At 42.5% G+C, this 27,714-nt stretch overlaps 1 protein-coding gene across 1 annotated transcript in view; it reads right to left on the reverse strand.

The window, feature by feature from the left end:
- Positions 1-21,334, reverse strand: part of DIAPH2 (diaphanous related formin 2) — a 724,307-nt gene extending 702,973 nt beyond the window's left edge. The window contains exon 1 of the mRNA XM_055121637.1: positions 20,884-21,334. Coding sequence (XP_054977612.1) covers positions 20,884-21,021 — 138 coding nt within the window. The 5' untranslated portion in view covers positions 21,022-21,334. The remainder of the gene's footprint in view (positions 1-20,883) is intronic.
- Positions 21,335-27,714: the final 6,380 nt, after the last annotated feature.

The raw sequence follows: 27,714 nt of genomic DNA on the forward strand, positions 1-27,714 counted from the left end.
AAAAATAAAGATAAAATCATGAGGGTAATTTTACTTTACCTGTTTTTCGTATCATGAACCTTGCATCTTTAATTCAGTCTGCACACACAAATTCAATTTTGATAGTGACAACCTTTAGCTAAGCTACCTAAACTTTACAGCAGTTATCTATTTATAACAGCAAACACAAGAAGTCACCCAAAAAAGAACACTTCAGTTTTAAGAGGCACAGATCTTCCAAATAGGTTGGGACCATGGGTCACCCAAATTACAAAAAAAAACTAAATGAACAGTCCAAGTACACGCTCTACTCCATAGATGTTTAATTTCACAGATTCAAAGCTGTCAAAAATAAAGTATTCGGTATGGTATGATTACTAGATACCTTTATATTGATACTACAGGCAGAATAATTACTGAGGAATTTTGATTAAAGATTTCAGACTTAGTATATTTCCAATTAAAGAGTTTAAAGGCCTGACAATAAGGTCTTAATCACATCACCCTTCTACTCAGATATTATACCGGGATTACAGAATGAAGTTCAAATTGAATTAAGTATTCAGAACACAACCAGATGAGGCAGAAAACTTCCCTCTCCTATAAGCTAACTCGCCATTCCTCAAACTTTCTCTAACTTCCGAGCCCTGATGCAACAGTTGTACATACTGTTCTCACTACAAGGACTGCCACCTCGTCACCCTCTATTACTATTTATTTAAGAAAAACACTTTAAGACTCTCTTGCCAATCTTTCCATGAAGTCAGTGCTAATGCTTCCAGAACTACCTGCACAGTAGGACCTACCACATTCCACCTTACACTTCAGAGTGCCACAAATCAGAAACTGGGTTCCTAGCAGGCAAGGAATATTTATTTTTGTATCATAATACAGCTTAGTACTATACTGAAGTTGATTTCTGCTCCAAAGAGTTATTAAATTAGAATCAGTATGGAACAAGAAGAATTTCACTGCTAGAACTTTTCCAACTGGGTGGCCTGCCCAAATCCTCGGTAAGTAAATCTAACCATATATAGAGAGCTCAAAATCAGAAGTTTGTGGCCAACTCGCACACAAGTTCTCAAACTAACAATGATGGAATGTGCAGTTAATAATTTTAAAGCTTCTGGTAGTAGAAAAATAAAAGTAGAAAGTATGCAACATATTTTAAATAAATGTTAAAGAAATAATATTTTTCCTAAATTTTAAATACTGTTACTCCTAAGAAAGCTGCACAATGTAGCCATGTACTTTGGAATCAGAATAAATGAACCTAACACTATTTTACTTTCTGTATCAAATATGGGAAGTTACTACACTCAACATATATGTTACCTTCTATATAGAATATGGGAAGTAACTACATTTAACATACATGTTTATAGTAGAAATTAAGATGGCAATATAAAGAATCTATAAAATTGCCTAAAAACACTGTAAGTGCACTATAAACATTACTTCCCTCTCTCTCTTTACCTCATCTAAGTTGATATTTAAAAGAGCTTCATATCCTCAGCCAGGTTCACTAATAAAACAGGTTACAATCTTCTCAAGATCATAACATTTTTTAATCAATCACCGTCACTGTCACTATCATCCCATTGCTCATTGATTTGCTCGAGCAGGCACCAGTAACATATCCATTGTGAGACAGGTTGTTACTGTTTTTGGCATATCAAATACACAATGACACTTAAAAATATACCTGCCTCTGCATAACTCTAAACTTGCAGGATGGACACTCTTAGTGAGAATGTCTTCCCTTTTAACCTTACTATACCATTTTCTTTCAAGTTCCAGAACATACTATGACCTGTGCTAGGTCTTCTCCTATCTCCCTACCAGAAAAAGAAATGGCACTACAAAGAGTACTCTGCTTATATCTATTTATCATGGGACTTCTACTTTATTTCCATACATACCTCTTTTCTTTGAGGGCTACAAGCTCCACAAGACCTATGTATGCATAGTGACAGAAGAGATAGTACAGAGTATTATCATTTGCTTGCCTTGCACATTGCCAACCCCACTTCAATCCCCAGTGACACATATGATTGATCCTCCAAGCACTGTCAAAAGTGACCCCAAGAGCCGGAGCGATAGCACAGCAGGTAGGGCGTTTGCCTTGCACGCGGCTGACCCAGGTTCGATCCCCCGCATCGCATATGGTCCCCCAAGCACTGCCAGGAGTAATTCCTGACTGCAAAGCCAGGAGTAACCCTTGAGCATTGCTGGGTGTGACGCAAAAAAAAGTGACCCCAGAGCATAAAATAAAGAGGAAACTCTGAATAGCTCCATAAATATACCACCCAAACATACACAAAATGACTTATGCAAAGCACTATTTGTTCCTTCAGTATATTTTTATAAAATGAGGATTTGATATGTGCAGTATGATTATGCAAGCAACATACATTTATAATAAGCATAACTTGTGATGGGTGGAGCTATAGCATAGCAGGTAGGGCGTTTGCCTTGCACACGGCTGATCTGGGTTTGATTCCTCTGTCCCTCTTGGAGAGCCTGGCAAGCTACAGAGAGTATCCTGCCCGCATGGCAGAGCCTGGCAAGCTACCCATGGTATATTCGATATGACAAAAACAGTAACACGTCTCACAATGGAGACATTACTGGTGCCTGCTCAAACAAATCGATGAACAACGGGAGGACAGTGATAACTGGTGACAGAGACATGCTAGACAAAGTACTAGTCTCTATGAGAAATTAAAGGCTGAAGATAAATGAGTTGGTAATCTCACTTTTAATCAATCAAGCAACGAAAAATTTTAAAAGTTGCATGGAGAAATTTTCAGTCCTGATTTTCATCATGAAGAGCAATGATTGACATCAAAATAGTAATACAGTCTGGTTTGAAGTGAGGCAAGAAAAAAGCGTTGAAAAGGAGGCCAGAGTGATAGTACAGCAGTAAGGTTCTTGCCTTGTATGTGGTCAACCCTGGTTCAATCCCTGGTATCTCTAAGAATGTCCTGACCCCGAGCCAGGCAATCTTCACCGGGGCACCTGGGAGGGGGTGGGGGGGGGCGGGTTGAGTCTCCCTCCCAGCCCCAAGCAGAACCCTGGCAGCCAAAAATCGCCAGAACCCAACTGCCACCATGCTTAAGGTCACTCTGCACAGGCTCGGACAAGCCTCACCCGAAAGGGAACGGGCAGAAAACCCCAGGTATGAGGGACCCATGACTGAGATCTCCTCCCCCCATCTGGATCAGGACTGGGCCTCCTCCCCTCAGTTCCCCAGTTTTCCAGGAGCAGTCACACCCACAAACTGCCCCTGGCACCACGTAATCTCATCAACAGCCAAGATCCAGAGACTAAACCAAAGCACCCAGAAGAGAGCTACGCAGAATTTCCTGGAGCCTGTGGCCGCATTTAGAGCCATGTGACCTCTTATACTCTAGCCCACTTATGTACCAAAAGCAGCACACATTTGTTTGCTTTTAACATACTTGCTTGCATTCTCTTATATACAAGCTTAAATGTCTCCAGAATGAAATACAACAACCTTCACACTCTTCCCTCTTATTGTGGTGGAAAGGTGCTCGGTGATGGGATTGGTGTTTGAATATTATCTGTAATGAACTACTGTGAACTACGTTTATGAAAATAAAATATATAAAAATTGCAAAAAAAGTCCCTGGCATCTCATACGGTCCCCAGAGCATTGCCAGGATTACTGCAGAGCCAGGAATAAACTCTGAGCATTGCTGGGTGCGGCCACCAAAAAGAACTCTTGAAAAAGAAAACTTAAGAAATGTATGTAGGTAAGGGAGAGGACAGTTATCATGTTCCATTTTTTCCCTGCAAAGAGAAAGAATATTAAAACAATTATTGTCATAAATTATTCCAAGTTTCACATAGACCAATCTCAAATAAATGAGTCAATTCTATGCCATTTTTAGCAAAACTACACAATAGTTGGGTGACGTGTTCCATCAAATATGACATGTTATCAAACTCAGATGTCAGAGTAGCTAGAAAGGTCTGGCTCAAATTCATTTAGGTTGTATTTGAAGATATATGACTGTATGCAATGGTATGAAGAGAAGAGCAGATAAATAGTGAGGAGGGTTCTGAGAAGGGAGACAGGAAGGCTGTTATTTTTTATCATAAACAGATAAAGAGACAAACTGGCAGAGAAGATTGAACCAGAGAATATAAAATCCATAAAAATTAGTTGAAAGTTACCATCATTATTTGAACTTTGCTGAGTTATGGAATCAGCAGATAAAAAAAAACAGCCTTTTAAGCTCATTAGGATGAAAATAAATATTTTTCTTGAGGTCAAAAATTAGGTAAGTGACAAAAAGTATAGTTTATAACTACAAAGTTCTAAATAAATACAGCAGTTTCCTAGGAGAGGACAGAAAGAAAATGAAAATAGAATTGATGGGAGAAGGTGTGTTAATTAAATAGGCAATGATCCTTTGAAAACGGGGATAATCTGCTCGTGTCTCAACATAAGAAAAAAAAAACAGAATGGAGAGTAAAGAATAGCTGAGGAATGGCAGGAATTGATCGTTCTAAATAAACAAAAGTCAGAGGTTCCAGATTAGTTTCTCAATCTTGGCACAACTGACATTTGAGTGGGATAGTTTTGTTAGTGGCAATTGGATCTATGTTGCACAACATAGGATGTTCAAGAGCATTCCTGGACTCTGCTCCCTGCCTGCAGTAGCGCCCTCCCCAGATATGACCAACAAAAATCACCAAGTGTCACCGGGCAGGCCCAAAGACCAAAGAGGTGTACAGTACAGTGTCCACCAAGAATAACTGATGTGAAGAGAAAGAGCATACTCTGGGGGCCAAAGTAATATTACATGCTTCCTTATATATTTGCCCATTCCAAAAAGTTCTTTGGCTAAATGAGGTCAAAAGGAAACAAAAATATAATGACCAAAAGCAAATTTGGAGAAAATACAAACTTTTAAAAATAAATGTACTTTTAAAATTCTTAAAATACTTGCCCTGCTCATTATATCCCTCTAGTTATGTTCATATCATTATGTCAGCTTAAGACAGCCTTTACATCCTTAGCTTCACAATGTATAATAAAAGTTCTCTGGGGGCTGGAGTGATAGCACAGCGGGTAGGGCATTTGCCTTGCACACGGCTGACCCGGGTTCGATTCCCAGCATCTCATATGGTCTCCTCAGCACCGCCAGGAGTAATTTCTGAGTGCAGAGCCAGGAGTAACCCCTGTGCATCGCCAGGTGTGACCCAAAAAGCAAAAAAAAAAAGTATATAAAAAAAGAAGTTCTATGAAAGTAATATAGAAATTTTAACTCATTAAAATTAATAATGCTAATGGAAAAAGTAGCATGATTTCAGGCATATACTGTTGTGAGCATAGTATATTTTACTGATGTCTTTAAAATTAAATACTCCCTTTTTCTTCGGGGAGGGATGATGGTGAAGACTGAGGGATTAGAACTCAAACCACATCTTGTACTTTCATATACTGGGCATTTAAACCCATAGTTTAAGGGTCTATTACTTGTCACACATCAATGCAAAAATAGTTTGTCACAATACTTTCAGCAGCCTAATTAAAAAAGAGAGCACTTGGATGAATATACCACACTTTTATAGCAGCCAATCTTTAGGCAAAGCAGAGACAGGAAGCAGCAGGAGAAGGTAGGTGGTTCTTGGCACTCCACTAAATAAGAAACAATGCCTGTTATGTACTTGTGTAATATGAGATAGAATTAGTTTTTCCAAAGCAGTCTCATTTCACACGAAATTTCACAAACAAACAGAAATGGGGAAGAGAGAAAGAAACTGAAAAATGACGGGGAAGCATGGTCTGGTAAGCAACCTGCTCAGGAATTATTCTTTTCGTGCCTAACATACCAAGGATGAAGGGAGAATCATGTGCTCATGTGCAGTATTCCCCAGCGGGAAATGATAGGCAGTCTTGTGTTGACCATAACATTACTTGAGAAACTAGACAGACTGGCACTTCTAATAATTATGTTCATGTTTAATAGTTAGACTCATCAGTCCTTAAAATCCATAACCAGATCACTTTCATCTTCATGGCTCTCTTCTAACAAGTCACACATCTGACCCAATTCTTCAGAGGTGCGAATAATCTTAACTTTTTAATAACTGTGGCACTAAAAGGAACGCCCTCTTGAACTCTTTTCTTTTTTTTTTTTAGCTTTTTGGGTCACACCTGGCGATGCACAGGGGTTATTCCTGGCTCTACACTCAGGAATTACTCCTGGCGGTGCTCAGGGGACCATATGGGATGCTGGGATTTGAACCCGGGTTGGCCGCGTGCAAGGCAAACGCCCTACCCGCTGTGCTATCGCTCCAGCCCCTTGAACTCTTTTCTAAATCATCCACAGACTAAGTAAACCTAGGCTGGTCCAACCATCACTAGTATAGAGAAGTAGTAAATCTTTAAGTCATTTTAGAGCTACTCTGAGGTTTAGGATCACCAGCAATATCGAAAATAATGATTTGAAATATTAAGTTTTATATTCAAACTGGTTTTGATTTTTAATTTATTCTTATATATCCCTGAGCAAGTATTTATATACTCTAAGCTTTTGTCCTCACCTAAAAATTACTGCACCTTCTTCAGTGAGTTACTACGGATGGAGATGATCTGCTCTCAATTCTTTGAGCATTCCCGCACATTCCTTTTCGGTACACCAACAGTGAAAGGCCCTGACAGCACCTTATCATCACGGCTGTCTTTATACCTTAATGCAAGTTTCTGTTAATTCTAAAAATGGTCCACTTCTAAAGCTGACTGTTCCTCTTTCTGCAATGCCATTCACTGTCTATCTAGGCATCCATCCTGGTTTATCTCATGGTACTCTGGAGCGCAACGAACGAGCATGTCAGGCTGACATTCTGGCTACGGTTTTTGCAATGACTAATTAATGGTCTGTTCTCCAAAAGTATTAAGTGTTCTACAATCATCCATGAAACAAGAACATTTTGGTACCTACAGTAAAATTCCAGATAGTGCAAACTATTTTAAAAAATGTTTTATTTAGGCACCATTATCTACAAAGCTGTCAATAGCTGTACCAAGCATAAACTTCCTGCCAAATACATGCAAAGCAATCAAGAACAGCAGCAGAGGATCCAGAATGATAGTTCAGTGGTCAAGGGACCTGGTATGTGCCAGGTCCAAATGTTCAACCCCACACTACATTCCTGGCCCCTCCCCCAGTCAAGCACCGCTATGTGTAGCCAGCAGTCAAGAGTTAAACTTTCAGAGCACTGCTTTGGAACCCCCACAAGCCTTCCCTCCCCCAATAGCAATGCCAATGGGGTCCAGGTCTCAGATGTATGAGTTCTTTGGCTCAACACACAGAAGCACACAGACAAAAACTAAGTACTGTGATTATCATATAAGATACTGTCGGTAATGAGAATCATTTCTAGGCAGGTACCCACTCGAGCAAATCGATGAACAATGTGACAACAGTGCTACAATACTATTCTATAAAATCAAATGTGGCAACTTGAAAGCACAAAGTAGACGTACTAAGATCAAACTGTAGTATATGGGCAAGAGATATAGCACCGGGGGGTAAAAGATCCAGTAAGGTCCCCCAATACGGTCCCCAAGCCTACCCAGAGACCCCAGAGCACAAACCTTGAAGTAAGCCATGAGCATTGCCAAGTTTCACTCCAAAACAAACTAACAAAATAACAACAAAAACCCTAAAATGTAATACCGGAGAGCTATGCTGAGGTGTTTCTGTGATCAGTAGCCATACAATTATAGCATCAGCAATATCTGCAGAAACCAATAAAAATAAAGTATAAACCTAGGATGTTTTTGAATTTTGAGCCACATCCAGCAGTGATCAGAGCTGACTCTTAGCTCTGTGCTCAGGGATCACACCTGGCAGGGTTCGAACCTGGGCTGGCCGCACACACGGCACGCACCTTACCCACTGTTCTTTAGGGCTCGTTTACTTAAGGGAAATGAGTTGAAAGCAAAGATTTTTGGCTATCTTAGTCCACAATTAGCTACCACAAAAGTGGAAAGAAGATGTGGAAAATTAGGCCAGCACAATGCACAATTCTGACTTTAAAGTATACCTAAATGCCTCAGTTCAATTTTATCGAGAAATATGGGCGCTTAAAATGTAGTATTTGTTCTAAGGTCTACATATCTTATTTTAAAAAATGGAGTGTTTGAATCTCAAAAATATCTTGCTAAATTAATTTTTTTTTTTTTTTTGCTTTTTGGGTCACACCTGGCAATGCACAGGGGTTATTCCTGGCTCTGCACTCAGGAATTACTCCTGGCGGTGCTCAGGGGACCATATGGGATGCTGGGATTTGAACTCGGGTTGGCCGCGTGCAAGGCAAATGCCCTACCCGCTGTGCTATCTCTCCAGCCCCCTGCTAAATTAATTTTAATCCCACTTAACTTTCTATAGGTCATGCTCATGCCCTACAGCATAGGGACAGTAAATAAAAATAAGCTAGTATTATGCAACAGACTTCAAAAGAGTGCATTCTTACAATCTGTAACTACAAACCCAAGCACTCAGGAACAAAGTCAGGAGTACAGAAAGCAGCATTAAGTTAGAGAAAGTAACAAACAGATTAAACTTATAATTCCCCAGGACACAATCCTCTATGTTTGAAAAAGAGCATTTAAAAGCCCGGCAAGCTACCAAGAGTATCCTGTCCACAGGGCAGAGCCTGCCAAGCTACCTGTGTCTCGAGATGTCAAAAACAGTAACAAGTCTCACAATGGAAAGGTTACTGGTGCTGGCTAGAGCAAATTGATGAACAATGGGACAACAGTACTACAATGCAGTGCTACGGTCAGTTTGTGGAAAGATACAACATAGAATCTTTACTCTTTTGGAACGACAAAATTTTTGTTAAAGTAATCAAAATAATTGTCCTAAGTGAAACATTAGTATATAGCTGTGCCTTGCTAAACTTCACATCAAGTCTGAGAATAAAAGATTCACCTGGGGGCTGAAGCAATAACACAGCGGGTAGGGCATTTGCCTTGCACGCAGCTGACCCAGGTTTGTATCCGAGCATCCCACATGGTCCCCTGAGCACTGCCAGGAGTAATTCCTGAGTGCAGAGCCAGGAGTAACCACTGTGCATCTCCGGGTGTGACCCAAAGAGCAGAAAAAAATGCATCTGGTTTTAAATGCAGTAGCTACAGAGTGGTGTGCCACCAGCAGATCAACCATACCCACAGGGCGAGCGCATCAGCAGCCTGATGAAGCCTTCAGGCTTCTGGATACCCCCAAATTGCCTCTGTGCCTCTGCACATACCCAAACACTTGGACCAAGTTTATAAAGAAATTAAATGGTCAAAGGTTAGGTATGTGGGAGCCATGCCCACAAACCACCTCTGGCTCAGCCATACAAGCTCACTTTATCTGGCCTTGCTCCAGAGACCCATAAATAAATCTCAAAAGAGATTAAAAACTGCAGTTAATCTCAGACCTGCACAAGGCTGAGCAGACCAGGGTAGAACAGAGGGGGGACGGATTTCCCTCTGCGTGCCAAGTAAAGCCCCCAGCAGCCACTTGCTCCCACAATCCAAAATCACCACCATGACCCGGCCAGACTCCACTATCTTGGAACAGACCTCACCTAGATATAATCTGCTGAAAATTCGGGTATGCAGGTTTTGTGACTGAAATCCCTAGGGTTTCTCAAGGTCATGATGGGCTACCCCCACTCTCCTCCCTATACCTCTGGAAGCCTCCACAGTCACATCCACACCTCTAAGCTGCCATCCAGTTAAAAAAGCTACTCTTGCCTTACCTTTCTGAATAAAACACTGAACGCGGGGCTGGAGTGATAGCACAGCGGGTAGGGCATTTGCCTTGCATGCAGCCGACCTGGGTTCGATTCCCAGCATCCCATATGGTCCCCTAAGTACTACCAGGAATAATTCCTGTGCATCGCCAGGTGTGACACAAAAAGCAAAAATAAATAAATAAATTAATTAAAATAAAGTGTAAAAAAAAAAACACTGAACGCCCTGATTGTTGACTTCTTAGTACCTGTATTGCAAACCATAATGCACAAAAGAAGAGAAAGAGAAAGAAAAGAAAAGTGCCTGCCATAGAGGTAGGCTGGGGGGCTTGGGGGTGTTGGGAATGTACACTAGTGGAGAAATAGGTGTTGGATCATTGTATGACTGAAACTCAGTCATGAACAGTTTTGTAATGGACTGTTTCACAGATAATCAATAAAAAAATTTAAAAAAATGCAGTAGGTAGCCCATATGACACTTTTGTGTGATTTGGAAAAAGTGGCCCCAGAAGACACAATCTTTTGACTTGGTACATGATGTGATTAAGTGAGAATATTTTGTGGTATTACAAAATTTAATAGGATGTAGACAGACATAGTGACTCCGTTCTCTGTTACACATACACTTTACTAAAATTTAAAGTGTCCGTGTTGGGGCCAGAACAATAAAACAGCATGCGACTGACCCAGACCTGATCCCTGGTTCCCCGTGTGGTCCCCAGAACCTGCCAGGAGTGATAACTAGCAGAGACAGGAGTAAGCTCTGAGCACTGCCGGGTGTGCCCCAATACCAAAAAAAAAAAAAAAGGCAGTGCACAGTCTATTAAAGTTCTTGCTTTCTACATACAAATCTTCCTAATCAGCCTCAACCAGAAAAATACATTATTAAATATTCAGAATTTTATTAGTGCTGATTTCAAAACATACGAAACAATAACTAATCAGCTTACACTCCCATGCACAAAACAAAAGAAGAAAACGTCACCAGTCCAACCTCAACAATTTCCAATTATCTTCCGTTTTGCGGAAAATTAACCATTTGATTAAGTGTGTACATGATCAGCCTAGAAATTAAGATGGATTACTAGAGAATGGAGATAGATTACTAGTCAACACCTAGGCGAGGCTACAAAATTCAAGAAATTATGTTTTTACCTAGCAAAATAAACAGCACTAAAATTTTCTCTGGAAAATAGTGGTTCATCTAGTCTTTAGCAAAAACATGTGGAGTCTGGGCAATCTAGATTAATCCAGAAAACATAGACAGTCCTCAAGTATCGAATTGGTATTTGTATTGAAAGAGTGATACCAATATGAATTTAGTTGTGTCTATGTGTGCATTAAGAGTTAAAGAGCGGCCAGAGCAATAATACGTGCATTTAGGCGTTTGCAATGCACACCGCCACCTGGGTTCAATCCCTGGAATCCGTTGTGGTTCCAAGCTCACCAGGAGTAATTCCTGAACACAGAGCCAGAAGTAACCCCTAGTTATCACAGGACATGACCCCAAAATTTTTTAAAAAAGGAGCTAAACAAACCCTTCGTACAGAGAACACATTTAATTCACCCGACTATTTACATTTCCTTAAAAGAAAACTTCTTATGCTCCACGTCAGTTCAGAAATTGCACGGTGAAGAGTGAGTGATCAACCAGTAATCAAAGTGAAGAGTCTTAATTATCTCTCTCGGTGAGAGGAGGGGCCGGGGCCACGGATGGTGCTGGGATTGAATCCGAGTGAGCCTTTGAGCTAGACCAGTAGCTAACCTCTATGCTATCTCTCTGGCCCTGGCCTACTTTTTTTTAAGGCACACAGTAACTGCCCCCAGGAAGTCTATTCATACTTGTACAGTCAACCCTTTGACTTTTTAAACTTTTTCAAAACTTTGTATCTTTTAAAAAAATACAGAGGTCTTATCTGTGGGTCCCTCGGAGTTGGGTTGAGGGTCATGAGATGCCCGGGATTGAACCCAGGCCCTCGCACAGGCTAGGCAGAGCAAACAGCCTATCACTTACGCTATTTCCCCAGCTCTAGTCAACCCTTCCAGATGCTTCCACCAAATTAAGGACAGAAGTGCAATACTTAAGAGATTATGCGCTCTGCCATTAAATACCTTTGGATAATTTACCATTCAGGTTTATTTCATTAGCTCAGTGACATGCATATTAACTAGGAGCATATTAAATTAATAGGATTTTTTAGGTAATTGGGGATATTTGATTATAAACTCAGTATAGTTCTTGGTAGCAAAAAAATGTTCATTTTGTTTATTGGGGGCCTCCAAAGCAGTGCGCAGGAGGCCCAGGGGCTACCTATCAGTTGGTCAAAGAAGCCTGAAGTTCAATGCAAGGGGCAAGGAATGCAGGGTTCCACCGGTCCATAGGTCTGGGAGCCGCCAGGGCTGTACCCAGCAGCGCTGTCTGGACTCCAAAATTGCACTCCACAATGATCAGGGGAGCACGTGGCACTGGAAATCAAACCTTGTTTCAGGGAATGCTAGGCATATGCACCAACCACTATCACAAGGCCATACTGAGAAAATAATATTCATTTTTAAATATGCAACAATGGGGGGCAGAGAGATATTACAGCAGGTAAAGGACTTGCCTCACACAGACAAACATATTCCATCCCAGGCACTTTATATGTACCCCAAATACCACCAGTAAAATTTGGTCAAATGTGCAGATGCATGAAAATGTCTATGAGTACTATTTTTCAGTTTTCTGTTATGTATAGTACTCTTTAAGACCATCTGATAAAGAATGTGATTTTACTTCTATGTGTTACTACTGCCAGAAATCCTTATGGTTAGAATGAAATCTAGGTGCATAACAATTATTATAATTATTCCAAAAAGGAAAAGGGAGGGAGGAAGAGAGGAGGTGATGGAGGGAAAGTGAAGAAAGGGAGGAAGAAAAGGAAGGGGGGAAATGGAGAGAAACAGAAAGATACAGGGGAAGAGGGAGGGAAACAGGATGTTAAATGGCTATTAACTTCAGGGTCCCAGAAGCATAACTCAGACTACAGCTAAATTCTACAATAGAAATGGTAGCGTTAAAATTTTCTCTAATTTAAATTGTACTGCATAGCATTTTAGTACTCTGACCTTCCTATAAAGCAGCAATGAGCTATCTGACAAAGAAGAATGTCAGATGTCAAATAAAAAAATTAACAAAAAACTAAATATAATTGATTGATAAATGGCATTCTTTTTAAAAATAAAATTACTATAACATCAAATTCATACCTTACAGCAGTTTAACATCATACATTATTAGTAAAAGAAAAGTATGCAGAATATCCCAAATACACAAATGGAATTGGGGGAAAATAGGAGATCAATCAATATATAATAAACCCGATGTTACCCTTTATACACATATGTTACAGATATCACAGTGCAAAAAAAGTACTTAAACCCTCCAACAATAATCACTTTTGTTTCAGGTTATATAAGGAGTTAACAATAAGGCACTGTTATGTGTATAGCATCCATTTCATTCCAATTTATTACTATGTTGTATTTGGTTTGGTTTTGGTTTGGGGGCCACACCCAGTAGTACTCAGCGCGTGCTCATGGCTCTATGCTCAGACTCCTGGCATTGTTCAGGGAACCATACACAATGCCAGAGACTGAATGCAAGTAATGGCGTTCAAGGTAAGGGCTTTGACCACTGTACTATCTATCACTAAGGCCCCCTCATTATTGAGTCTTATCTTCTTAAACAATGGGTCAATAGAGAGTCACAAAAAAATTAAACTAGGGGGAGGAGCAATAGTACAGTGGGTAGGGTGTTTGCTTTGCATGTGGCTGACCTGGGTTGGATCCCCAGCATCCCATATAGTCCCCTGAGCACCACTAGGAGTGATTTCTGAGTGCAGAGCCAGGAGTAACCCCTGAGCATCGCTGGGTTGACCCAAAAAGCCCAAAAAGAAAGTAATCCAATACAAAAGTGTACTGTATCTGAGATGTTTCTGGCAGTGTTCAACATTGTTATAATTATTTATCTGGCAAAAAGGGGTCAGTCACAAGTAGAAACAGTTTTAGAATCTCTAATCTAGAACACCATGTGAAGCAAACCAAGGAGACATTTTTTTCCCAGCTAGCAGACATTAATCAAAGGGCTCATACTTTCCAACGAGGAGACATTAATCAAAGGGCTCATACTTTGGGCTGGTGGTAAATGGCTCATCAGAGCCACAAGAAAACTTGAAGAAACAGATGCTGGAAACCAGATCCCCTGGTCAGCATACTTTTGCCAACAACCTCAAGTCTCCTACTAAAACAAAATATTACTTGAGACATCACTTTGGGTTCTATTTCTCTGCATGGATGTTCAGGTTTTGACATCATCAAAAATCCAAACAAGGGGCTGGAGCAGTAGCACAGCAACAGCACAGCGGGTAGGGTGTTAACCCTGCACACGGCCGACCCGGGTTCAATTCCCAGCATCCCATACAGTATCCTGAGCACCGCTAGGGTTAATTCCTGAGTGCAGAGCCAGGAGTAAGCCCTGTGCCTCGCCGGGTGTGACCCAAAAAGCAAAAAAAAAAAAAACCTGTTTAATTTCAAAATCAGGTTAAAATCCACATGAGAAAGTCAACATAAGTTCATCTGATGAACATATATATCATACACATGGGAAAGTCACAAAAAATTAAGTTGTCCTCAGAGAGCCTCTTTCTTACAACACTCTGAAAATGTCTAGCCTTTATAAAAGAATCTCAGCTAACAATCATTTACACGCCAAGAAGATATTCAAGAATAGGCACCAATGGGACTCTTGCCCAAAGGACTTTGAAATATATGTAGATAGAATATCAATACCCAGACTCACTACAGTGATGTGGGAGTGATTTCTTCATTAAGAGGAAGTAATTAGTGAAGGTTTAATGGAGTGAAAGAATGTGGAGGCAATAATTGAACTGTAAGGAGAGAGTGATATTTATAAAGAAGAAACAGGGTGGGCATTTCTGATTTGGTGTTGTTTATAGTAGGTGGCAGAAGGAGAAGGAATGGAATGAGATGGAAGAAACTGAAATACTGATAGATGTGCCTAGTTAGTGGATGACCTAGTAAATAAATGGGTAGATGAACTACAATTAGAACTCGGGTCTCTAATTCTAAACATCAAACTCCTTTATGGCATTCTGCTTTCACTAACTGATCTTCTTGCCTCTATTCTGGACTATGTCTCCAAGAAATTCTCCTCTATAATTAAGTTTCTTTCTGTAATGCATTTCTAATCAAGTCTGTCTCTGGTTCTAATCTCTTTCCTAGACTACTCTGATTTCTTACAGAAGCTGAATCTCTAACAAGGCATGAACACCCATCACTGATCCAGACCTACCTTATCTACACTTTTCCTCAACTGTACATATATCTATATAGTTGGCATGCTCCAATCTCTACACCCCTATTTATTGTTTACTCTAAAATGCATCCCGCCCCCTTCTTCAATGAATACCTTGCTCATCAATTGTTGGAATCGTTAAGTCTTCCCTTACTGCACAGAAGGATCCAAAATTTACCATGATGACTTTCACAGTACTCTCCCATGCAGAATCCTATATTTCCTTATCACACAGCTTTCATTAGCTTTCCTCAGTGGACTGCTTCATTTGTTACTAGTCTGACCCTACTGGCTAAAGAATCAAAGGCTTCTGAAAAGGAAAACAAAGTCGAATGTAAAATTATGGCAGAAAATAAAGAAACGTACACCAGTGTACTGTGTAGGGGTTGTTAGCTGTCCTTAAGACTAAACTCTCTTAATGAGCAATACCCATGACATCATCGGGTAAGATAATTTAAAATAAATACCCATGACTTTTTAAAAGACATAGACCAAATGCTTTTGAAATAAATATGGAGAAATAATCCTTCCCTCCAAACAGTCAAAGCATTCCTGGTAAAAGACGAGTATGAGGCTTCTCTTTCCCCAACATTAAATTATACTATAACGTCACAGTACTCAAAACAGTGTTGTACTGAAATAAGGACAGACACTCTGATCAACAGACTAGAAATCAGAGATCAGAGACAGATCCCTATGTATATACTCAACTAGTCTTTAACAAGAGAGCAAAGAGCATAAAGGGAGCAAGGAAAGTCTCTTCAACAAATGGTACTGGGAAAACTTGTATTATATGGAAGAAAAATGAATTCAGTCTATCTCACATCATCAAACAAAAATCAACTCAAAATGGATTAAAGACCTTGATATCAGTGCTAAATTCATAAATTATACTTTAAAAACATAGGTAGAAGTCTTCATAACATTGAATCTAGAAGTGTCTTCAATGATTTGAATTCCACTTGCCAGAAAAACAGAAGGAAAAATAAACAAATGGGACTATATCAAATTTTGAAGCATTTGCACTGGAAAAAAAGAGCAGTGACCAAAATTAGGAAAAACACCAAATACTGGGAAAATATTTGCCCCATCACTCATGTGATAAGGGGTTAATATCTAAGAAATATAAAGCACTCTATAAAACAAGAAGGAAAAAAACAGCCTCATCAAAAACTGGGGAGAACAGATAAATAGAAACTTCCTCAAAGATACGCAGATGGCCAATAGGTAATTGAAAAACATATTCTTTAACATTTATCACCAGGGAATTACATTAAAACAGCAATAACATATAGCCTCACACACTGTGAGACTGGCACACATCATAAAAAACAAAAGCAACAAGTATTGGCATGGAAATAAGAAAAATGCTCATCTACTTTTGGTTAAAATATTGACTGGTTCGACCTTTCTGGAAAACAATAGGAACTGTTCTCAAAAAATTAAAGCATTGATCTCTTGTACTTAGTGTTGTTGACTCTGTTATTTAGATATTTACCTAGACCACTTTATTTACACCTGGCCAAGGAAAGATGACACCAGGGGTAGGATTGATGCTGGAATACAGTATGTCTAAGACTCAACTATGAAAAACTTCACAAATCATAGTGATAATTTTTCTAATAAAAATAAATATACAGGGGGCTGGAGTATTAAATAGCACAGCGGGTAGGGCGTTTGCTTTGCACAGAGGCGACCCGGGTTCGATTCCCAGCATCCCATATGGTCACCCGGCACCGCCAGGAGTAATTTCTGATTGCAGAGCCAAGAGTAACCCCTGTGCATTGCCGGGTGTGACCCAAAAAACAAAGAAATAAATAAATATATATATACATAGGCTTATGTAAAATAAAAGAAAACTACACATCAAGCTTCCACATGATTCACAAATTCCATTTCCTGGCACTACTCCAAGGGCTCAAAACTCCTATTCTGAAGACTTAGGGCACCAATATTCACTGAGGCACTGTTTGCAATAGCTGCAATCTGAAAAAAACCCGTGTCCAGGAACAGGCAACTGGATCTCCGGCCTTGTACTACAATTTCCTTATCCAGTTGTAGTACAAGGCCAGAGAGATACAGTCCAGGGAGTAAGGCACGTGCCTTGCATGTGGCCTCATGGGGCTAAATCCCTGGCACACCGTGTAGTCCCCCAAACTCTGCTAGTAGTGATCTCTGAATTAAGAGTAAGCCAGCCCTGTGCACCACCGGGTTTGGCCCCAAAACAAAAAGTAAATAAAATAAACTGTAGTACATATACACCATGGAATATGAGTCAGCTATCAAGGAAGAAATCATGCCATTTAAACCACAACATCCAAAAGGAGAGAGAGAGAGAACAAATTGGAATGCTCTGCCACAGAGGCAGAGTGGGGTGGGGGGGATGGGATAGGGGGATGGGAGGGATACTGGGTTCGTAAGTGGTGGAGAATGGACACTGGTGGAGGGATGGGCTCTCGAACATTGCATGAGGGAGAAACAAGCACGAAAATGTGTGAATCTGTAACTGTACCCTCACTGTGACTCACTAATTAAAAAATCAATAAATTATTTAAAAAAATAAGAAATCATGCAATGTGCTGCTATAGAACTGGATCTGGAAAGTATGCTGAATGAAGAAAGTCAAGAGGGGGCCAAAGAGATCGTGCAGCAGGCACTAGAGAGATAGTACTCTATAGAGACAGTACTGCCGTGCGCATGGCCAACCAGGATTGGATTCCCCAGCAATCCAGAGGGTACCACCAGGAATGATCCCTGAGAGTGAAGCCAGGAGGAAGCTCTGAGCACTAGCAAGTGTGGCCCAAAAAGAGAAAGAGAGGAGAGGGACAGTTACAGAATGAGCTCTCATACAGGGGGATAGAAAGAAACAGATCACGGAAATAGCAATTGAGGGAAGGTCAGCAGGGCCTGAGAACTGCTCTATACAATTGAGCTTACCCTGGGGGAGGGAGAAGGAAATCCTCTGGGGAAGGGTGTGATGTGGAAACATTGTGTGCATTAGCAGTATTATAAATAACTGGTGCATCAATTTTTAGAGTGCTTTCGAAATTTCATACAATTTCTGGAATTTAGGAATCCTATTCCCTGCAATCACCTACACGATTCTTATTGCCATATGGCTCTCACTGAGAAGAACCCAGCACTCCGACTCCTCACACACAATTAAAGAGGACGACAGTGATTATTAGCAATTTCTAAAATTTACAAATCAGATTCACTACAATCATTGACACCATTTCTATTGCCATATGGCTCTCACTCATAACTCCACACAACTCCACACACGATTAAAAACCATTACAGAGATGATTAACGTCCAACTCAAAAAAAAATAAAATTTGGTCTAGTAAAGGTTTATTTCACCAACAGTAGCTGAAGCTAAGAATTTTATCATAAACATCTTAGAAGAAAATGTTCAGCACTTGAATGAGGCAACTCAAAAGATGGAAAGAAAACTTACTAAAAAAGTTTACCAAGTCGGGGCTGGAGTAATAGCACAGCGGGTAGGGCGTTTACCTTGCACGCGGCTGACCCGAGTTCAAATCCCAGCATCCCATATGGTCCCCTGAGCACCGCCAGGGGTGATTCCTGAGTGCATGAGCCAGGAGTGACCCCTGTGCATTGCTAGGTGTGACCCAAAAAGCAAAAAAAAAAAAAAAAAAGTTTACCAAGTCTTTTTCTTTCAATGTACCTGCTTAAAATGTACTGTAAATGGCTTTTAAATTTTGTTATTCCATTCTCTACATGTAAAATAATAATATGGCTCTAAAGTTATGTTTTTACAAAGCTCCCATTCATATTTAACATCATAGAATCCACTGTAGCAAGCTATGTTCAAGACCAGCAGTGTTGGCTAGGAACTAAAAAATGATACTATCTCTAGGAACTAAGAATGATACTATCTCAAACTATCTTGTTACCTTGTCAAAGTAAGTATAACATAAAAGATGAAACAGGACAAATGGCCAAAGGAAAAGAAGGCAAGTTATCTGCCTTATTAACGTGTGGTTACCAGCTGAGAGAGCTAAGTGCTCATTCTGGAGAACTTTGTTCTGAAAAGTGGAAGGTTCCTGCCGATTGTACCAAACTATTTCTAGACAATATGAATTCACTTTTATTTTTGGTTAAACTTTTAATCACTGCTTGAACCATGGTTTTGTACTGAGTCATTCACAAGACAAAAAAGAATCATTCTTGAACCGCAAACTGATACATCTAAAAATCAACACTTGACAGTTTTTTATTGTGTTCAGTGGTAGAAAACACTACTTTTTTTTTAGTTTAATGGTGGAGTGGTACCCTTAAACCCTTTAACCTCTGGCCAGCACAGCCGATTCACACAGTCCTTGGGATGCAAATTCCCTGTAAATACTGGAAGAGGCAAATCAAGTGAGCAAACTCTCAGTCTGCCTCAAATTCAGGTGGGATTCAAGAAACTTGAAACTTGTGTTATTCCATCTCCAGCCTTCCCACTTAAATGGAAGGCTCCAGCATTTCCTGAAATGATAGTGCTGTGACCCAATATGGACAAGTTCATAACTGACACGCAGCTATGAGGCAAGAGTGAGAAGGACGAGAACATACCAAACGGCCAGATGCCACAGAGCTCGGGGGCTGTGCCCCTCCGGCCCCGGGACTAAAATCACGTTGCCGCTTTCCACTGAAAACTAATCAAGCAACACGTGGCTGGACTTCAGATCTAGACCTTCTGACAGAACTCCTGGCGGACCAGGGGAAGTTCCTGTCGCTCAGGCTTCCCGGGAGGGGGTGGGGGGGAAGGACTCCTCGCTCAGCTTCAAGATGAAAAACTTTTCCTCCTCCCGGCTGCCGGCTGCCCGAGTTTGACACCTTGCAAAGTTCACCAATAGGAACGTTTGACTCCCAAGAGGGGAAAACTTTTGCGACTGATGAGTTGAAGAAACTCCGGGATTTCCCAATCGAACACCCAGGCCCCCGTCGATCGCCTGAGTCCCCATCCCTGAAGTCAGTGGCAGGGGACGGGTCGCTAGCACTGGTCCGTGGGACATGTGCAGCCGGCTTCCAAGTTCCCCGATCCACTAAGGAAGTGCTGCAATACTTACTGCCTGCTCTACACACGCACACAGGCACACACAGGCACACACACACACACACACACACACACACGACAGTTGGTGGTTCCTCACCCAGTTTCGGACTCCCACGCTCCCCCCCCCCACCCCCAACTCTTGCAAAGAAATGTTACTTGCAAGAGCACATGGAGAGGCTCGGGGCGGGGAACACACGTAGGCGACTCTTCCCGAGAGTGCGGGGCCAGGGGAGAGGCGGGGGAGAAACCCCTGCCAGGGGTTGGGGACGGGATCGGGGGGAGGGGGGGCTTGGTTTTGTCCCCCTGACTTCCAAGTCTCCGGCTGGGCTCCCCAGGTTGGGCGAGCGGCTCGGGAGGGCTCCCCGCGCCCCGACCCTGTGCCTTAGGCGGCCGAACCCGGCCACCGTGGCCAGGGCTGGGAGGGGAATGAAATTGCTCAAAGGTCGGGGCGCGCACGAGTTAAGACAAACAACAAACGCTCCGGGCCGCCTGGGGGGTGGGGTGGGGGGGTCTCCCCAAGCGCAGGCGGGGGTCCGGCCCCCGCGCCCGCGAAGGGGAGCGAAGAGAGGGATGCAGGGGAGCAAGGGGCGCCTTCCGCTCCCACGCCGCCCCCCCCCCCCCCACAACGCCACCCCGCCTCGGCCTGGCCCGCTTCTCCCGCGGCTCCCCGAGCACTGGCCGGCGCACTCACCAGCTTGGGTTTGTTCTTCGTCTCCTCCTCGTTGGCGGCCCGGGCGCCCAGGCTCCGCTTGTTGCTCCGGCCCCCGCCGGGCTCCTCGCCGCCGCCGCCGCCCGCTCCGGCCGCCGCCGCCGCGCCGGGCTGCTCCATCGCTCCCAGGCCCCGTCACCTGTGCCCGCGGACCCAGCCCGCGACAATCGGCGCCGAGCCGTCAGCACAGCACCTCCCCTCCCCTTCCCGTGGGGGGAAGCGATCGTTTCCCCCCCGCACCCCGGGCAGCCACGGGATATCGGGGCCCGCGGGGTGCCCCCGGCTCCTCCGGAGTCCCTCCCGACGCCACACGCCGCCGTCGCACTCCTCCGGGACAAGCCCGGCCCCTCCGCCGCTGCCCACGAGCCCGCTCGCCGCCGCCCTCGGGGCGGTGTTTCGGGTGGGGGCCGAGCGGGTGCCTGTCGCTTTAAGAAGCCCGCGCACACGTGACGCCCCCGAGCGCCGGCGGCGAGCCGCGCGCCACCCGCCCGCCCGGCCCGGGAGCCGCTTCCTACTCCGGGTGCCAGGGGAGCACGGCCACTGAGCATGCCCGGCGCCCGCCGCCCCGGGCCCGGGAGGGGACCTGCAGCCGGGCTGCGTCACCCACGGCACGTCCCGAGCGAGCGCCCCGTGAAATCGGAGGGAACCCGAGCCCGGACACGCGGGGCGACCCATTGGCCAGCCGGGGAAACTGAGTCCCAGGGAAGGCTGCGCATGCCAGTTCCCCTGGCTGGCCTCGGCGAGCCGCAGCTTCAGTCCTGTAGGCCCAAACAACTCCCCCACTCTTCCCCCCCAACCCCCCCCCCCCACCCGGCAGAGGCTTTGCTGGGGTAGGACGGTCCGGCTTGCCTCTCCCAGGGAAGGGAAGATCACCACCACGCAGAGGGCTGACTAACCGCCTCAACCCACTGCGTGTTCCCAGTGGAAAGGGGATTCCACTTTCTGTTCCGGCGGATTGTACCCGAGAAGTACTGATGTTCCCTTAGTCCCCTGCGCTTGGGTACTAGACGCACATGCCCAACTTGGATCCCCAGGAAGTGTTAGGCTCTGGAACCAAAGCACGCACTTAGACACAGCTCCCAACTGGATTGCCTGCTAGTTTCAGTTCCCTGAACTCATTTCGGATTATTGAGAGGGGTGCAAAAGATCATGGGCAGCAGAGCTTTGTTTTCCAATGGAAATCTCGAGCCGAATGCAAAATGTTTCTATGCCACTGCCTCAGCAAGAGGCAGGAAAGATATTGTTACATTTTACCCCCAAGTGGAGGAAAACTCTCAACCTGTATTTCTTCCACCTTTGAAAACAAAATCCTTTGACGATCATGTGCAAACTGAAAGCATGAGAGGCATGGGATAGGATTTGAATGAAGCATCCTCATCTGTTGAGTGTAGATGCTAGAGCAGCTACCTAAAATGGAAACTCAGATACAAATTCTCTAATCCCTGTTACTAAGAGAGATTTGGCCTATGACTCCTTTTGTCATTCTCCTCTTCTAACCTAAATTCTGCTACGTGGGAGCCAGTTTGTATCTGCACATTTTATGGGAGTGCACTAGGATGAATTTGATTATGCTTTCATCCGAGGGGGCAATAAACTTAGAACACAAAATTTTAGACGATAGATAATGTGAAAACAGTTTTAATCTCAGTTTTGTCACTATCATTAACTTTCTTTTGAATCATGCAGTTATGAAGTCTCTGCGCTGAAGGTGGTACACTGACTACAAAACAACAGTAGAAAAGAGGAAATACAGATTCCCAGTCAGGGTGAACACGAAACACTTAAATCATGTGGCTTTGTTGAAATTCCTATCCAACTTTAAATTTGATAACTTCTTAAAAGCTTACTCAATATTTTCATATATGGTACACATATATGATTTAACTTACTTGACTTTCTTACCCCCTTTTTTTTTTAAAAAAAAAAAAGATGAATCAAAACTGATGCTGCAGAAAGACATAACCTGTGAGCCAAAGTTCCCATGTAATCATTCTTTGAGAGATACGGGTGTGGACCATCATTGAGGGGCCTCCAAACTCCAGCAATGGTCTGGTTGCTTAGTTAGATGTTTACTGCACTCTTTATGTTCAAAGTATTTTAACATAAGCCATACTATTGTGACTTATGTTACCATCACTGCCTTTTAGAGACTTAGTCAACAAGTTTTTGTGCATGAGATTACATTATTAATAGTACTGTAAACCGCAGAATCTCAATCAATAAAAAAAAGTTTAATAAAACTTAGACTAGGACCGGCCTGTTAGTACAGCACGTAGGGCATTTCTCTCACATGCAGCTGACCTGGGTTCACGCTAAGCCCTTGTACCACATATGGTCCCCTAGTGCCCACCAGGAGTGACCCATGAGCAGAGCCAAGAGGACTACTGGGTATGACCCAGCAAACAGAAAGAAAAAGTCTACGGGGTGTGCTCAGGGCTTACTCCTGGCTCTGCACTCTGAACTGCTTATCAGTACAACAGACATTGAGCAAGAAGCACCCGCTTGAGTGTCACAGACTCCAAGACACCTTTTCGAAGAGAATGATGTCTGAGCCAAGTCTGGAGGGTCTAATCAAAGTATTTGTTGACAATTTGTTAGGTGCTGTGCTAGAAATTGCAAGTGCAGCAGTGAAAAAAATAGATATGCTGTGCTATCATGGGGTTTTCAGACTTGAAGGAAAGATATTAAAGTACACATTAAAACAGTATTGAACTGAGGGAAAAGGCAATTAGAGAAGGGATCACCAAGTAAATGGTGCTAGGAGGATCCGCTCGGGATGGGAGACGCACCCTGAAAGCTCACTATAGATGGAACATGATGGCCACTCAATACCTCTCTTGCAAACCACAACACCCAAAAGGAGAGAGAGAGAGAGAGAGCAAAAGGGAATGCCCTGCCACAGAGGCAGGGGAGGGGGGGAGGGGAAACAGGGTGGAGATGGTGGGAGGGATTGGTGGTGGAGAATGGGCCTGGTGGAGGGATGGATACTTGACCATTGTATGACTGAAATGTAAGCATGGAAGTTTGTAAGTCTGTAACTGTACCTCACGGTGATTCACTAATATAAATAAACAAACAAACAAAAATAAATAAATAAACAGTATTGAGAGGGAGCTGGAGCAATAGCACAACAGGTAGGGCATTTGCCTTGCAGGCAGCTGACCCAGGTTAGATTCCCAGCATCCCATATGGTCCCCTGAGCACTGCCAGGAATAATTCCTGAATTCCTGAGTGCAGAGCCAAGAGTAATCCCTGTGATTCACTGGGTGTGACCCAAAACGCAAAAAAAAAAAAAAATACAGTATTGAGAGGCCAGAAAAGTAGTACAGCAGGTATGGAAAAAGCATTTGTTTTGCACACAGTCAACTGGGCTTTGACTCCCCCCACCCCCATTCTCACCCCCCATCCCCCATCCTATATGGTTCCCCTAGCCTGACAGGCATGATCTCAGCATGAGTGCTGGGCATGAGTAAGTCCTAGGTACTGCTGGGTACCCCTCCCACCCAAACAAACAAAAAAACAAACAACAAAAAAACACCTACAAAGCAAAGAAGAAAAGTGAAGTGTATCCCAAGAAAAGGAACTGAAAAGAAGCGCGAACAATATCCACACAGTTAAGAAATTGGGGGCTACTGTTCAGAGAAGCAGCCGAGTTTATAAGCACCTTCAAAATCAGAAAAGTTCTTCCTTGAAGGTCTCATCCATACGGTATTCAAGCTAGGAGGGTGTTGTCACGCAAAAGACTTCTGCTTCAAGTATGGAAGTAGACCTGAAAATGGGTTGGCATTTTTTTTTTATTTGAGTTTGAATTTCACTGTCTTCGGTGAAATAGAAGCTGCATTGAAGGTGTGGGGTTATTTGCGGGGGGGGGGGGGGGAGGCGGAGGGAGCAATTTTCTGTTTGTTTGGTTTTGTGTGGGTTCTGCAAGGGCCACCCCAGCCCTGGCTCAGCACTTTGGAATTACTCCTGATGATTAAGTACAATGACGCTCCACCTCCTCTCCCCAGGGCTCTCAACAGGTGAGCCATTGTTGGCAGAGACCTTTAGGACTGTTGTTAAGCACATCAACATTCAATAGGTATTTTAAGATCAAAGGCTGGGGTGTTTTACATAGCTCCGAAGGCACCCCTAAAATAGAGAGTCAAGTCCTGACAATTTCCTCATTTATTGCTGCCTCAATAGCTAAAAGACCCTAAACCTTCTTATTCTAAGCTTGCCCGGGAGAATTTTGCCCTGGCAGATATGTGTTATCTATTCTGCTCTTGCCTATTATATTCTTTCCTGGTTGCATGTTCACAAACCTTTTGCATTCTAATACCTAAACTATCTTACTTGGGGACATGGCTCAGTCTTGGGGGGGATGGTGGGGGGCGGTTAGCCTGAGGATTTCCCACAAATATCAACACCATCTTAATTCTTGATTTTTTTCCCCCAGCATTTTGCTTCAGCAAAATAAACAGCAATTCAAAACAAACAAGTACCCATTCTTTAGGAATCAGGATTGTGGCCTGCTTTAGAAGTCAGTACACTAAAGAACACTTAGTCAACTATTTATGAATAGTGCTTCACTGGGATTGATCTTACTACGCCTATATTGCTTTAGTTTAACTTTTTGAGATATACAAATAAACTGGTGGATATCAAGCATTCTTTTTCTGACGCTGAAGAAAGAAAGAGGCTAACACCATCAGTTTTGTTATCGAAAGTGTATATTAGACTAACTGACCTTGCAGACTCTACCTCTCATGAAAGTAGCATCCAGTTAAATTTAAAAAACAATCCAGAAAAAGACAGAAGGTTGCTAGATTCTACCTTAGTTAAAAGTGATAGTAATGCCAACTATTACTTCAGAGACTTCTGATAATCCCCTAGTATGCCTTAAGTTTTCTACTTTTCCCTTCTACTGAATTTTCAGATCTCAAGAATGTGCACCATTATATGGGAAGTTAAAAGAGACTTTTAAAAAGTTAAATTAGAGCAAAAAATAGCTACCATCAGAACCATGGAAAGGTACTTATGAATTAAATACCATGTGTTCTTATTCCTAAAAATAAGTATTTATTATACTGTGACTAATACTAAGCTAGAGGTCATGCAGATAACATTCTACTAAAAAATATCATAATTCTTCCTTTAGAATCTCCTGTTTTTCAAAAATGAAATTACAAATAACAGGACTTATGAGGAAAATATGGTTAAGTAGGACTACTTAATCCAACACAATTTACAACCAGAGTAGTCATAAAAACAATAACCATCCAAATCAAAACACGCACGTTGTTAAATCTCTGCTAACCTTTGCACTGGACTTCATAGTCACCAATGCTTGTGAGCTGCCTCTTTAATCCTTTGAGCCTTTAATGACGGTCACTTTTTAAGCAATGCTATTTTCATGGAAATAAAAATCTAACTGAGGAGTACTCAGTTTTTACAGATGTGGTGACTGGTCTTCTCAACTCTATTATTGCTACTCAAAGCCTCACTGGATGATTTTATGTGAGAAACAATTTGAGGAAGCCACTAAACCAATAACAGTTAAAGGGACAGAATGATGTGCAAGGTTTTCCTTTTTATAAAGTCTTCACATATTGCTAAAACTCTTTTTGTAGTTGTGAGAAAGTTTGTTTGTGATCACCCCAAAACATAAAATGCTAAGAAAATTCAAACACTGGGGCTGCAGTGATAGCACAGCGGGCGTTTGCCTTGCACTCGGCCGACCAGTGTTCGATTCCCAGCATCCCATATGGTCCCTCTAGCACCGCCAGGAGTAATTCCTGAGTGCAGAGCAAGGAGTGACCCCTGTGCATTGCCGGGTGTGACCCAAAAAGAAAAAAAATTCTCACAAACTAAATGGACTCCTATCTTAATTTGACATCATTCTCCTATTTACCAGTCACTGGTATGTTATTCATACATAAGACACAAACACTTAAACAAGAAAGTATAAAATCTCTTATAACTAAGCAATTTAAGAAAACTCCAAGCAAAAATTAGATGCCTAACTCACAGTTATTGACTCTAAATTCAACATAATTCTGTGAAGAGGTAAGATTACTCTAGCGTGGAACAGAGAAGTTCGTGAGGAGGAGGTAAAGTCTGAATTGTTGTGCTATAGAGCAGAAATAAGAAAAAGTGGGCAACATTAAAAAAAGGAAAAATGGGCAAATTTAAAAACGAAAGGAAAAGAAGACATATGGAATAGCCTGGAAGCAACACTACAAATAATATTTAAGATCCAGTGGCTCTTTACTGAAATTGTGAGATTATAGAGATCAAATAATAGTCAGAAACATGATTATCCCCAAATAATTTCCCTAACATGTGAACAATTTGAATATAAGCTATGGTCATAATGGCTAATAAGGATCTCTAGTAGAAATCCTATAAAATAAAGAGGTACTTTAAGGAGACAGTCTGCAGAAAAACTTTGAACACTTATCCTCAAAGTTATTTTTCCTTGCTACAAAATGTTTTTCTAAAGCGGGGAGGGCGTTTGCCTTGCACGCGGCCGACCCGGGTTCGATCCCCGGCATCCCATATGGTCCCCCAAGCACTGCCAGGAGCAATTCCTGAGTGCAAAGCCAGGAGTAACCCCTGAGCATCGCTGGGTGTGACCCAAAAAGCAAAAAATAAATAAATAAATAAACAAAACCGTTCACAGAACCCCACTATATATAACAGCTAAAAATCTGACTGACTCTTGTAAAGTCAGCAAGCACAGAAAGACGCTAGTTCCTGCTCAGGTTCACGAGGCTTCGCTCTGCCCTTCTGAGATGACCCTCTGATGTATCTCTGCTGAACTCCACTAAAACT

Source organism: Sorex araneus, chromosome X (genome assembly GCF_027595985.1).
Source record: "Sorex araneus isolate mSorAra2 chromosome X, mSorAra2.pri, whole genome shotgun sequence".
NCBI classification, from domain to species: domain Eukaryota; kingdom Metazoa; phylum Chordata; class Mammalia; order Eulipotyphla; family Soricidae; genus Sorex; species Sorex araneus.